Genomic DNA, 15549 nt, shown 5'->3' with positions numbered 1-15549 from the left:
TGACTTGGCGGAATTTAGGTCATTGGTTAATATGCATGACTAAATGCATGTCGCATAGGACGTAATCATCTTCTTTTTTTGAACGTCTGTATTATATAAGATACGATAAGAATGACTGTTTCCAAGTTCTTTATCTTATTCTTGCTCGTCATCTCTCTCATTCCTTTCGGTATCTCTTTCGTTCTTTCTCTCTGTTTTCCTTTCTTTTTTTCATGTCACTTTTTAAAAATTTCTTTTTAAGGCCCTTGTTCGTTAAAAAGAAAAAGAAATGAATCCTGCTCTGATCAAGTTGGAATCATAAATTCTGACAAGAAACTAAAAGCGCAGGTAATTTTTAATTGTCATGTAATTAATTTTTTAGCACTTAGTATTTGTCACTATTAAAATTTTAAAAAATCCCCTTACTTTCTTTTAAATTAATAAGTAAATGAGTGAATTACTCTAGATATATAGCAACAGAGATTACAAAGAGAGTTAGTGTTATCACGCTAACTCAGAGGCTGTCCACATTGAATTGACTAATCGACCAGGAATATTCAAGTCATAGTCTTGTTTTGATCGTTGAAAGTAATAAAATAAAAAAAAAATCACTGGTCATATAAGTAATAACAATAATGAAATAAAGTTTATTTTTCTCTTTTAATGTTTAAATCTTTTAAAATGAAGTCAAATCAAACATAAGTACTTTTCAATTTTAAGTTTTTGTTTTGTATATGTAGAGTTTTGTAGAGTTCCCCTTTCAGACCGAGTGATCTATGGGGCAAATGATGTAAAGGTCGCTTAGGGTTAGAGGTTGAGGTGTCTCCATATATTTATTAAGCGTTCACTTTTATTTTTTTAAATAATTATTATCAACCTTTTCCATACATTCAAAATAATAAAATGTTCAATGTAATAAAGAGACTAAAAAAGTTGTATTCTTCTTAGAATAATATTTATATGTTATAGCCTGATACCAGGGCGCCACGGGTGTTGTGGCCTCTTTCGTGCGAAAATAAAATTCTTTTTCTTTTGTTTTTAGTATAAAAAAATTAATGAAGAATATTACGTGATTTCTTAATCTTGTATAGATATATAGCATGTAACGTCGCATATGTAAATAATGGAATATTAATTGCTAATCATTACATTATTCTAAATATAAGTTTTCACTATATATCTTGATCTGGGATCTCTTTAGTCTGAATTAGGTTGTCGTCGAGTTAAAGAGAATTGTGCGTTATAAAATATTCTCTTTTTTTTTAGACTTACAGCTAAAGTGAAGTTGGTATCGAAAAACTTTTTTTAGAAACTATTTATACTAGTTATGTCCTGCCACACACCTATTTACCCTATACATGGCCGTTGCCTATAGACAAAGCAAATATCCACTTGAATGAAACTGTGACACAAATATTTTGGAAAGAAGCCTTCTCAAATCCTGGCTGCCTGGTCGTGCGGTTTGCGCGTCGGACTGTCGTTCAGATTTATCGATGGTCCAGGGTTCAAACCCTGCCCGCTCTCATCATATATATATAAACGTTTAGTCTAATGTTTGGTCATATTGTATTTTGTTGCAGGTGTGTACCGAACTCGGGATGTTAACTCCATCGGTGGTCAAGATGGACGACAAGAAACAGGCAGAGCTTGCTGGAGATGGGAAGCCAAGGCCACAGATTCAGACGGTAAAAATTAAAAACCTGGTTGATTTTTTTAGGGTGTCTCCGGAATGTGTTCACAAATTTAATGAAACAAAAAGACTTGAAATTATTTGCAGCTTTTATATAAATATAAAGACGTTTAGTCTAATGTTTGGGCATGTTTTATTTTGTTGCAGGTGTGTGCCGAACTCGGGAGGTTGGCTCCATCGGTGGTCCAGATGGAGGACAATATACAGGCAGAGCTTGCCGGAGATGGGACGCCACTGCCGAGGCCACAGAATCAGATATGTGACATTATGTCTTTGAATGAAAGGGTAAGAGATGTTCGTCCCACATGTACATAGTCATAACTTTCTATTCCAGTCTTTTATTCCTCAGTGCGAAATACTAAAGCATCTAGGATCTAGCAGAAGACGCGATTAAGTTTTTTGTTTTTCTCGGAAGACTTGCTATAAAGTTCTTTGTTTTTCTAGTCTATAGTACTTTGTTCTGTGCTTAAAAATTGTTTTGCTTGTGTAACTTAAGTATTACAGTTGATACTATGGCTAGGTCAATCGCCATATGCCTTTTCCCAACATACGCAAGCAATTAGATACATTTCGACTAGAGCTGATTAAACAGCATTCCAATATGTTTCTACAACAAAAGGCACTGTTGTTAAAAATGAGGTTTATTAGTAGTCTCAACTGTCTACTGCAGACAATAACAAAATGTCATTATCCACTCGGTTGATTATAACAGTGGGGTATATTGTTCTTTTGGATTACTTAATTTCTGCCTTTAACCTGAGAGAGGTTTATCATGACATTTATTTATTCGAAGTAATGATTTGATAATGTCAATATTTCTTTCTTTCGTCCATGTGATCATTTGGCTTCTCTTGTTCTACCACCAACAGCACTTCTCAATTGTGTGAAGTGCGAGTCAGGGAGTAGATCGACCTCTGATGTTGGGACATGAAGTTGTGAATTATTATTATCACTAGTCGACCGGCGGCGGAGCATACGCCGCTATTTTGCAGAGCCGGCCTTAGGCCACTGCAACCTATGCGAGGGCTCCGCATTTTCATAGAACCCGCACTTTCATAGGACCTGCGCTAATTCAATGTGTATAAATTATTAAATTAAACAATTTTATAACTTAAAACGGATATCCCGCGCCCTCCTGTCGATTTACCAGGAGCTCTTGGAAATCTCTCAAAATTGCAAAATTTACGAAAACGTGCTTAAGATATACGGAAATATATATACAAAATTGTCATTTTGGAGTGTCTTTCAATATGGGAAACGCAAATCCTATGCGCATTAAATAAATAAGGCATTATGCATTAACCGTAATTGTGTAATCTGATTAAAGAAGCTTCTCGCGCCTCAAACTAATAAAGAATTACATAAGGTCAACGATTCTCAAATATAGATTGAAACATTTGGTAATTCTTGCTATTGAGCGTGATCTATGTAGGAAACAGAATTATTATGATATATTGTATGACTTAGCTACACGCAAGGCTCGTAAAGTACTTCTGTACGTAGTAAAAGATGAATAAAAAGCATAGACAAATTAATTTTCTAATACAAACTCTTAAAATTTCACTTATTAACCGTATCCCTACCCAAACTTGTCCCCCGTGAAATCAGTTTTGCTTAGGGCTTCACAATGGTTAAGTCCGGCCCTGTTACTTAGTGACCTGTGAATATACATGGTAGATTAATAGTTCTCTTTCCATGACTTCTTGGTCACAATGGTTAGGTCCGGCGCAGCTATTTAGTGATTGTAAAATGTTTGTTTGTAAAATGTTTTACATGTCTTCGATGTTCCTTCAGAGATGAAGATAGTTAACTTCCTAGGATGAAGGGGGGTGGCAGCGGGCAGGGTTTGAACCTGGGAATATTGATAAATCCAAAAGACAGTCCAGCGCGCAAACCGCACGATCAGGCAGCCATCCATAGTAAGGGTGAATAATACTAATACCTCTTTTTTTTTTTTTTTTGAGGTAACTCTATCCGCAGAAATAAAAGAGTGATCTTTTCTTTACTCCTTCTCGTCCAAACACTTGAGAAAAGAAGAGAATTATATATATACTAGCCTGACATTACCCGCGGCTTGCGAGTCTAAGTTTGTGTTTACTAATCTAGTGGATTGGATTAAAATGTATGTTAAACGTAGCTAATGATTCTTTCAAGTTTTTTCTCTTTCGCTACGAAAATAAAATTAGTTTTGCGAAAATGGGTTTACCCGAAGCCGATACATTCTTATCTATTAAAAACGAAAAGAGCGATAGCTTTGTTAAATGAATGGGATTATAAAGTGAACAATTAAACGAAATAATTTTTAGTACGCGATTCATGAATGAATATAGATCTAGGCCAATCTCAACCCGGCTTCGCAGCTTTCGTAAACGAATGCAGTCTATTAAAAATGCTTTAGAAAACCAAATTTGAATGTTTATTTGATCAAAATATGAAATGAATGGACATAAATTAATATGTTTATGTGTTAAAGTATAAAACTATCTGTGCTAAGAGAAGTTTTATCATCTTAGAGTTGAATTAGAGTTTTAGATCTAGGGATGGGATTATAAAGTAAACAATTAAACGAATTAATTTTTAGTAAGCGATTCATTTCGGTATTGTCTAATGAAATAATGTTTGCCAGGAAATCTGCAGTCACAGATATAACGAACTAATTAATTCAAAAAATGCTTTTGAAACACAAAATTGAAGGTTAATTTTATTATATAATAAAATCAATGGATCTTCTTTTGTATTTTCATGTGTCAAAGTAAAAAACTATCTGCGCAAAATGTATTTCTAAAAATTAGATCTAGGTCTAAATCCTTTCGATCTTTTCTATGTCAACATTGTAGACATGGCCTAGATCCATAAAATACTATAGCTGTAATAGAGTCGGACAACTTTATTTTTTGTTTAGGGTCTTAAGTTTGTTTTAGGGCTACAATACATACACTAAGGTCTAAGTTGGTACCTAAGAAACATTCCTGCCAAGTTTTATCAAGATTGGTCAAGCGGTTTTGATGTCTATAAGTAACATACATACACCTCACATTCTACTTTATAGTATAGATAGACTAGTCGTGGGTCTTAATATGCATGTCTCTGGATATAGAGTAACAGACTAGTTTGTGTGAAGCGTGGCCAAGAGGATAAGTACGCTTAAACTTAGTTTGGCTATGAAGTTGAAGGCTCGACACCCGATTAGTTTGACGTTTGGTTAGAAAGATTGCAACTACTTCCATTTTTCAGCCATATCTTAGGCTGTAACAAGAATCTAAACAAACCTATCAAGTCTCTGTTTCGTTAGTATTAAGTTGTCTAGGTATAAAAATATTACTTTCAATGTGTGTGTGTGTGTGTGTGTTTGTTACGGATGAATGTATGTATGTGCTTATAATCTATTTTTACTTATATATGTTAGTTTGAACAAATGCGCGAATGACCGGAAGTGTGTTTGTTATACATTGAAAATTAAAATAAGAAATGACGTCATCACCTAGATTGTGAACAGTTCGACTACAAAACTAATTAACTGCGACACCAAGTCATCCGTTGTACGAATCTATTGCAGTACTCAAATCTACGGTTTCACCTTACAGTTCTTAACTAAAAAAAATAACTTGGATTAGCGTTTTTTTTTAATGACATAACACCCAAAATTGAATTTTCAGAAGATTTCAATGATTTCAGGAGACTTTCAGAAGTTGCTGGAAAATTAGGAGGCCACGAGATCATTGGTCATTATGGTTTAGTTTAATAATTTGCTACTAGAATTCGTGAATGACCTATGAAAGTGCGTGGCCCACTGCGGCCGCATAAGTTGCAGTGGCCTAACTCGGCCCTGGCTCTTATTACGTACATTGACTATTTTTATTTTTTCAGGTTTGTCACGAATGGAAAAATCTGCCCTTACTTGTGATCATGAACATTTTCTCTTATCTAACTGATAATGAAATGAGAATTTTCTCACAAGTCTGTCAGAGTTGGTATACGAAATTCCTTCTTATATATTGGTGTACAAATCTAACATTACAATTAAAGCTTATTGATAATCGTTCTCTTGATCGAGTTACGGGACTAATATCCAGAAAAATCAGACAGTTAGAAATTTCATACGTTTGTAAGTATTTAAACTATTTAATGGTTTTGGAGATAACATTTTACAGATTCTTTGACCTTACTTTCATTTAATGTAGTTATTCTTAAAATGTGAAACATAAAAAAGTTAGGCGATTCTTTAGGTTTCATTTGAGACCAAAAAAACTTTCACACACAAAACTTATCTACTTTATATTTCTGTTACCACTAACTGAAATATTGATCAAGAGATCTCATAAAAAAGTCGTACTGATTCCTTTTACCTCCTAGGCTCTTGCCAAGAACCTGTTTTGTCTAATTCGCAACCTGAACCACTGTTATCCTCGAAAAATTGCAAACTTTCTATCGAGCCTTTGTATTTTATTTTCTTCAATTCCTCGAAAGTTTATTTACAAGGTATGAATACAAGTAGCGCAAAAAAAGAAATTATTGTATTTTATTTCTTTTCCCCTACAAACTAAAAAAAATGCAATACGTTACTTCCTTTTCCATATATACGCTGGACCAAAAAAAATAAAAAAATAAACCTAATAGCATTAAAATGATAGATCTGGATCAATTGTAATTTCACTACATTCACATAGGATCTAATAAACGTTTATAATTAATAGTGCCAAATGGATATTTATTTATTTATTTAGATAACACAAACACTAAATATAATGGAGCATTTAATTGGGGCCTTCAGACCTAAGACCCCGGACGCATGGGCTAGATATGGCCCAAGGCCGAGAGCACCGGGAGCCTCCACCATTTTCTTTTGTTATACCAAGCTAACGGTGGGGGACTCACCATAAATGTAACGGTCCCTTGAGGAACGGCGCATGGATTTTTGACAGGTTCATGGGGACTCTCTTTCAACTCCGCTCCGTGCAATGGGTTGTCTCTCGCTAACCCGTAAGCATCCCCACGGGAGTTTTGTTTTGCTACCTATTTAGCCTAACCACTTCCTCTAATGGTCGTTTCCACACGAGCGTCACGATGAGTCAGAGTAGCGTGCTCGCGGTGCCTAATACCTAAAGACAGTGTCACAGCATCCATGGCGCGAAGGGGTTCAATGAACCCGAGACCACGGCCTTTAGGGGCCCACAACCTGTGGAGTATCAACTAATTGCGCAAAGGGGTTCATTGCACTTTGGCCCATGACTCTTGACTAGTTGGGGCCCACGTAAGAACTTACGGATGTTACTAACGTCCTGATGTTCACGAATTAAAATTTCGACACAGCTTCTAGTTATTCAATTTTTTCAAAGCTTAATTTGTTTCTTTTTTTTTTTCTGTATTTAAAATATAAGGTCTCACGATTTTATACACTGGAAGGAGACTGTACGCAAATTGTCACAACAGTTGTGATTTTATAAATTTTTTTTATGAACTAATGAAGTAGATACCCATTTAGGATTCACTCAAGACATATTAAAAGTTGATCAACTTAGCTTATTTAAAAAAAAACAACTGCTTTGCGATCTTCAATGATGCAATACCCCCAAAAAGTAGCAATTAGAGAGTCATTTCTGGGCCTTCGTTTTTGTGAGAACCAGACGTCTGCAGAATAGGCTGAACAAATGCTCCAAGTAATGAATAATCTCCATTTATCCTTAAACAAATTGCGTGGCCAAAGCTTTAATGGTATCTCCAATTAAAGTGGATAGTAGGGCCATAATGGTCCTCGAGTATTGCTTCACCAAAAGAGGCCGCTTGCGCATTATGTTCCCTGTGCTAACCACGACTTAAAATAGATATTAAATGATTCCGTCAGCAGTGTTCAATGTGTTGCAGATTTCTATGACTTGGTATGTGTTTTTGGCTCATACCACTCAAGATGGGCGCGTCTTGAATCCAATAGGAAGAGAACAGCGTATAGTACACTCAAATACCCTTGCCCACAAGGTGGTCATCAAGGAATGATTCAGATATTTCGATGTACTAAAGCTGTTACCATAAATTACTTTGTGTTTCTCAAATGAAAAAAGAACGCCTGGGAGTTGCAGCACTTACAGGAAAATAAAAATTGCTTATTGTCGAGTAGGAAAGTGTAAGCGCAATCAGCGTTATGTATGAAATGTTGAAAAATGAGGAGCAAGATCCACATACAGCAGAAAGTAATAGAATGTTTTTTGGATAAAAATACCCATACATTTAGTTTACTCAATTGTTATGTCACACTATACATTCATCTTATTTGAGGGAGAGGGGCCTACCAAGATATTCTTGAACCCGGGCCCACGGTTACCCTGCTATGCCACTGCCTCAAGAGGATTCATGAACCAATATGATCAGTTCACATTACCTAGTAGCGGGTATAGCTCTAAAGGTAGTCTATGAGATTTATCGCCAGTAACAGTCCCCATGTGACTTTAGTGTTAATAACGAGCTCCCATGAGACTTATAGCTAGATTTAGGTATTTGAGATTAACAGATCAGTATTAAAGGTCTGCTTGCACGTTCGTCCAGAGGTACATTGGTCCCTACTTGTATTTCCTAGGTTATTAAGTATAACCTCCAGGTATACAATTAAACTAATATATGCAACACAAGACTTAAAGCCGCAGGTAAACATATATACAAAGTTTATTTACATTAGTAAAATAAATGTGTAAATAAATGTCTATCAACTCACAGGTCTTCTCAACACAACAACAAAAGATACACATACAAAAATAGTATGGTACACCGCTCTAGTCACATGTTACAACTATCATCTATGTAAATAAATAGCCATCAACTCACGTCTTGAACACAAAATAAAAGTTACACTTTCAAAAAAGTATGGCACACCGCCCTAGTTATATAATATAAATACTATTATCACACTCTGGGAATCACAGATCAGTGTAGAAAAATGAAGGTCACAGGCCTCAGGTCAGTACACGACCACTTTTGGCCACTCTGGGGTTACAAGCTTCAGGCTGACACAGCCACTTTTAGCCAAAAAAAAAACAACAAAAGGGTCATGATGAACTATAGGCTTCAGGGAAACCTATGAGCCTAAAGCTTCATAGAATCCCACCTATTGACATCCGTTCGGTAAAACCTACCTGATGATTAGAATACAGAGTTGAATCCCTCAGAGACAATCTCACGTAACTCTCGCATATATATATATATATATATATATATATATATATATATATATATATATATATATATATATATATATATATATATATAGCTCCTTCTATCTCGGAAGACAATGGATGCGCCCAGATGAGTCAATGACTTTGGTTTCGTCTTGAGATGGGGCAGAATCTGGAGTGTCTGGTCAAGCCAATTCTAAATCAGCAGAGTTTGCCACAGTCCTAGGGCTTGCTGACAGGGAAGCTTTCTTTTTCTTTCTCTTGGCCGATGCAGCTTCAATTCTTTTGCATTCAGTTCGTACCAGCACGTACAGTCTGTCTCCATGCTGTCCGGTCTTGGGATATCTCCTCCCACATACTTTGGTCGATGCCCGTGGCTCTCATGTCTCGCTTGCAGAGATCTCTGTATGTTAGTCTTGGTCCGCCCTTGGGTCTGGTTCCCTCTGCAAGCTTAGTGTATAGGATGTCTTTAGGGATTCATCCATCTGGCATGCGAGTGACATGACCGAGCCAGCGTAGTCTTCTCTGTTGAAGGAGAGCAAAGATACTGTCGTTTAAATGTATCAATAGTCCCGAGTTCAAACCCTGCCCGCTCACATCCCCTTTCGTCCTGCGGGAGGCTTGGACTAGGAAGTAAACTATCTTCAACTCTGAAGGAACATCCGAAACATGTAAAGTATTTTACAAACAAACATTTTACAAACACTAAATAGAAGAGCCAGACTTAACCATTGTGACCAAGAAGTCATGGAAAGAGAACAATTAATATACTATGTATATTCACCCGTCACTAAATAGCAGGGTCAGACTTAACCATTGTGTAATCCCTATGCGAAATGGATTTCGCGGGGCCACGTTTTGGTATGGAAGCGGATAATAAATGAGATTTAAGAGTTTTTATTAGAAAATAAATTCGTCTATGCATTTTATTCATTCTTTACTACGTACATAATTACTTTACGAGACTTGCGTGTACCAAAGTCATACAGTATATCATAATAATTCTGTTTCCTATATAGATCCCGCTCAATAGTAAGAATTACCAAATGTTTCAATCTATCTTCGGGAATTGTTGACCTCAAGTAATTCTTCATTAGTTTGAGGCGCGAGAAGCTTCTTTCACCAGATTACACAATTACGCTAATGCATAATGCGCTTCTTATTTATCGCGCGTAGGATAGGCGTTTGCCAAATGGAATGACACCCCAAAATGACAATTTTTGTATATATATTTCCGTATATCTTAAGAACCTTTTCGTATATTTTGCAATTTCGGGAGATTTCCAGGAGCTCCTGGTAGATCGACAGGAGGGCGCGGGAAATCTGTTATAAGTTTTAAAATGGTTTAATTTAATAATTTATACACCTAGAGTTAGAGCGGGTCCTATGAAAGTGCGGGGCCTACGCATAGGTTGCAAAGGCCTAAGGCCGGCCCTGCAAAATAGCGGCATATGCTACGCCGCCGGTTGACTAGCAATATTTAAATTTACATAATGGATGCAAAATAATTGCTCAATTCTTTGACAGCTGATCCACAAGTCTATTTAGCCAGCTGGTCCGCCTCCAAAGCACTCCTGATTATTCTTCAAAAAGTGATTTGTTCAAAGGCTACAGACATTGAACATATGTGTATTTTTAAGATAGGACACCTTTTAACTAATTTTTTAAATGAAAAAAATTGGGACTTGGCTATTGCATTATGCAATGTTATCAAAACACAAAATAATCTATTGACACTAAAATTAGAAACAATACACATGGATAATGCACAAGGTAAGAATGTAATATTATTCTATCTATCTATCTATCTATCTATCTATCTATCTATCTATCTATCTACCTACCTACCTACCTACCTACCTATCTGTCTACCTACCTACCTACCTACCTATCTACCTACTACCTACCTACCTACCTACCTACCTACCTACCTACCTACCTACCTATCTACCTACCTACCTACCTACCTATCTATCTATCTATTTATCTACCTACCTACCTACCTATCTACCTTTCTACCTACCTACCTATCTATCTATCTATCTATCTATCTATCTATCTATCTATCTATCTATCTATCTATCTATCTATCTATCTACCTACCTAACCTACCTACCTACCTACCTACCTATTTATCTATCTATCTATTTATCTATCTATCTATCTATCTATCTACCTACCTACCTACCTACCTACCTACCTACCTACCTATTTATCTATCTATCTATTTATCTATCTATCTATCTATCTACCTACCTAACCTACCTACCTACCTACCTACCTACCTATTTATCTATCTATCTATTTATCTATCTATCTATCTATCTATCTATCTATCTATCTATCTACCTACCTACCTACCTACCTACCTACCTACCTACCTAGCTACCTATCTATCTACCTACCTACCTATCTACCTACCTATCTACCTACCTACCTACCTACCTAGCTACCTAGCTACCTATCTATCTACCTACCTACCTACCTATCTACCTACCTACCTATCTATCTATCTATCTATTTATCTACCTACCTACCTACCTACCTACCTACCTACCTACATATCTATCTGTCTATCTACCTACCTACCTACCTACCTACCTACCTACCTACCTATCTATCTACCTACCTACCTACCTATACCTACCTATCTATCTATCTGTCTATCTACCTACCTACCTACCTACCTACCTACCTACCTACCTACCTATCTATCTACCTACCTACCTATCTACTTACCTACCTACCTACATACCTACCTACCTATCTATCTACCTACCTATCTATCTATCTATCTATCTATCTATCTATCTATCTATCTATCTATCTATCTATCTATCTATCTACCTACCTACCTACCTACCTATCTATCTATCTATTTATGTGTACTCTTTGTCTCCTTTCTCTTTCTCTATCTCCTTTTCTGTCTATCCATCGGTCTATCCACCTATCTATCTATCTTTCTAATCTATTAAAAGTGATAATTTTTTGAAAAATCTTCTTACATATATAATTTAAAAAATTAAATGGTTCACTTTCGGAAAAAAAATAGCATCAGAACTTTGAATGATCTAAAATACCATGATGTCCGATTTTTATTTTCTCTTCTAGTTTCTTAGATCTAAACGGACGGATGGACAAACTAACACAAACTAATAGCGTCTTTTCCCCTTTTGGGGGCCACTTATAAAATACAAATCGGCTTCTCTTAAATCGATCCTGGAAATATTATCACTAATTAAAAACAAATGCACAGGTGGTTTAAACACAATCCGAACTCTAAGCAACAAGAAGCTTTCGATGATATAAATGAGCTATTCACTATGAACGAACATGGTGAAGTAACCTAGCTTCGATGTAATCATGCTAGAGTTTCTAAAACAGATCCAAACTCTACATGAACTGCTCTTCAAATGTTAGATAAAAGGTTCTGAGCCAAAGGATATGCCAGATACGAAGATCGTCATAATTTCAACAATTACAGATTAATTTTTCTACTAAGTCTTTGCCTGAGTTATACTACCTAGGCTTCGAAAACATGCTGTTCAATTGTTGATTAGGGTCATTGTCTTATATCTCCAAATTGCAGGTAGACAACTAAACCTCTGTGGGCATATTTTTTACTAATAAAACTTTAAATATGTAGTGATGGGTAAAAGTTAACTAAAAAATTAGAAACTTTTAGTTTAACTAAAAAAAAATTAGTTAAGGCCATTGTTTAACTAGAAAAAAAAGTTTAGTTAAAATCGTAGTTTAATTATTATTTTTTTTTAGTTACTAAAAAGTTTAATTAAAATAACTTTTTAACTTGTGGTCAGGGTTGAAACACACTCACTGTTTTCTGGTCATGTGATATCAATAACTTTGATTATCAAAAAAAAAAATGATGCAGTTAACAACTATTTAGACAGTCTGCATTTGAAGAGGGTAAAGTAAGATGCTGGTAGAAGTTATGGGAGTAAATATTTGCACTTGAAAGTAGCAGTATTATAAAATGTTAAACATTTTTTTGCCAAAAGCTTCTATGCAGTAATATGAATGAGGTTGTTCCGAATTTTTTTGTGAGCCACGTGGAGGTGTTTAATTTCTGTTTCTAGTGGGAATCTGATTAGTGAGTTAGGTCAATATTTAGTGGTTTTAATCAATTCATTTGCGGCAAACAATATTTTTTTAACGGCAGGAACATCAAGTACATCCTTTTATAGTCTTAAGACTTATTATTGAGATCTATTAAGTCTAAATCAACAGCTAGGCCTATAGAGATCTAAATGCATTAGGGCTGATTAGGGTAACCAACTCTAGAAAAAAAAATCTTAATCCACACCCTCTCTGACCATAAAGTAAATAGACTGTGTCCAACTGATTATAACAACCTGGTCAGCTAGACATACACAGGACCACATGTAGGCCTAGTGTACTGTACGTGTGTAGTCGATAATACTGTAAGACCACCCTGCATTAAGCGTTATTATACTAAAATAGTTATACACCCTCCCTTCCCTGAAAGTAAATAGAAGGTGTGTCCGACTGATTTTAACAACCTAGCTAGATAGACGTACGTAGGTCTATATAGTGTACTAAGTTTTTTTTTCCCTTTCGCATTTAACGGTTATGTAATCTCTGTGGCATTTTACGTCTCGAGAGAAGATCTTTTCCCTTTGCAACTTCTTGTGTGACTAAAGAGGCCAATCCTTGATACACAGCTGCGGTCACAGGTTGGGCATATAAAATCACCAGGCGCCGTTGTATTTTCACCCTTCTTTCTGCTTCTGTTATGTAATATGTAATAACAAAAATAAATATAACTTTTATAATAATAATAATAATAATAATAAAAACTCGACCCTGGCAGCACCAGAGAATGACTACTCGTTCATTTCTAACATAATAATAATAATAATAATAATCTTTATTGTTCGTATGGAAATTTGTCTTACAATTTGTGCATGACACTAATGATATTTAATGATATTTAAGCAAATTTTACTCGCTATCAGAACAAGTTCTCCTCCTCATCATCATCAAACTCCATTTAAGTGAGGGCTTGAGAGGCTCAGATCCTCTCTTGCAAAGCCCTGGACAGAAACCCTGCTGTCTTGCGTAGTGCATACATGTCACCATACAGGTCGAGACTTTTTAGTTTCCTAGACCTGTCGAGACGGAGATCAGCAAGTCTGGGACAGTCATACAGAATATGAGGCACGGTTTCCTCTTTTTCCCCGCAGCGGGGGCACCGTGAATCGAAATTTGGCATTAGCCGTGAGAAATATGAGTCCTCACATAAATGCATACAGGAGTCGTCTCCCGATCTTAGCCCAGCTTACGACAGCACCGCTTATCTGGCATCGCTCTACAAGACTAACATTAAACTAATGTTCTCTCTCTACAACTAAAAATAATAAATCCCTTTCTATATCACACACACACATACACACACACACTCCGTAACATATGGTTAGCCCAGATCTCTGAGAGATCCTCAAACGATATCGTATTCCGACTGGTAAATGGAGAGGTGTGGAAACATGAATGCAGTTGTGTTTTGCGTTCATTGATCTGGATAAGATCTTCGATCCAGTCAGCAGAGCTAATCTTGTTACATTTTTACTGAAATTGTATATGCCGTTTGTCTAAGCTTCTAAGGTGTTTCTTTTTACCTAACTATGCAATTAAATGATGTCTGCGTCGAAGTTTAAGCATTGCTATGTGCTTTGGCCTCAGTCTTCTTCGCTTCCCTAAAATCTGCAAGGACTGTAATAAAACCTAACCTGCTATAATACCATTCTCCATCATCTTAGATAAAAACAATCTAGAAGCCATGCATAAACCGATGACATATAATAATTATCTAATTGATATAATTTTTCAGGGAAATAAACATTTTAAAATAATAAAAAAAAATGCCCCCCTTCCTTTAGCTTAGTGTTAAATAGTATGAGAACCGCGGTGTAGTTCACACGACAATTGGAAAAACTATTTTATAATTGTTGTTTTAAAGAATGTTCCATTTATATGCATACTAAATAGATTTTTTTTTTCTCTTTGAAAATAAAAGTAAATATTTTTTTAAATAAATATAATTTTTCTATTTTTAATATTTTTTAGGCATTTTAGTTCTAAAAACCATAAAATCGTGTCTAAAGATAAAAGAATTAAGCTTCATAGAGATCTTCAAGCAGTCAATGGTAGACGAAGAGGTGATTCAAGAAATCAAAGAATGTATTCAAAATTTACCTGAGCTTAAAGGTGAGTAGCAAATCTGTCTATATCCGACCATTCATATGTCTATTTTTAGTGCCTATAGCTCATTCATCCATCTATCCAGATATCTATCTATCTATCGATCTATCGATCTATCTATCTATCTATCTGTCTATCTATCTATCTATCTATCTATCTATCTATCTATCTGTCCTTAGTCTATCTATCTGTCTATATGTCTGTCTGTCTGTCTATCTATCTATCTATCTATTATCTATCTATCTATCTATCTATCTATCTATCTATCTATCTATCTATCTATCTATCTATCTATCTATCTATATATATATATATATATATATATATATATATATAGATATATATATATATAAATATATATATTGTTACGTATTTCTGAATCTTCTGGCTAGATGTATTAGTTGGCACACAAATAAAAACACTTTAAAGAACTTGACGACTAAACTTTCAGCTTCATATAACTTTAATGACTATTAACTC

The 15549-nt window shown here is 35.4% G+C and overlaps 1 protein-coding gene across 1 annotated transcript; it reads left to right on the top strand.

Moving 5' to 3' along the window:
* Positions 1–246: 246 nt before the first annotated feature.
* LOC106069227 (uncharacterized) lies at positions 247–15083 on the top strand. Its single transcript, XM_056034377.1, has 6 exons — positions 247–327; positions 1560–1664; positions 1817–1954; positions 5537–5774; positions 10357–10602; positions 14935–15083. Exons 2-6 carry the CDS (start codon positions 1578–1580, stop codon positions 15081–15083), a joined length of 858 nt encoding a protein of 285 aa, XP_055890352.1. The 5' UTR covers positions 247–327; positions 1560–1577.
* Positions 15084–15549: the final 466 nt, after the last annotated feature.

Source organism: Biomphalaria glabrata, chromosome 7 (genome assembly GCF_947242115.1).
Source record: "Biomphalaria glabrata chromosome 7, xgBioGlab47.1, whole genome shotgun sequence".
Classification (NCBI taxonomy): Eukaryota; Metazoa; Mollusca; class Gastropoda; family Planorbidae; genus Biomphalaria; species Biomphalaria glabrata.
This window is presented reverse-complemented; position numbering and strand designations above follow the sequence as displayed.

Bases quoted from the DNA above. Each gene is read 5' to 3' on its own strand.
- LOC106069227 (XM_056034377.1), top strand. From the start codon at position 1,578: ATGTTAACTCCATCGGTGGTCAAGATGGACGACAAGAAACAGGCAGAG. The intron at 1,665-1,816 runs GTAAAAATTAAA...ATTTTGTTGCAG, and splicing joins CAAGGCCACAGATTCAGACG to GTGTGTGCCGAACTCGGGAG. The intron at 5,775-10,356 runs GTAAGTATTTAA...ATTCTTTGACAG, and splicing joins GTTAGAAATTTCATACGTTT to CTGATCCACAAGTCTATTTA.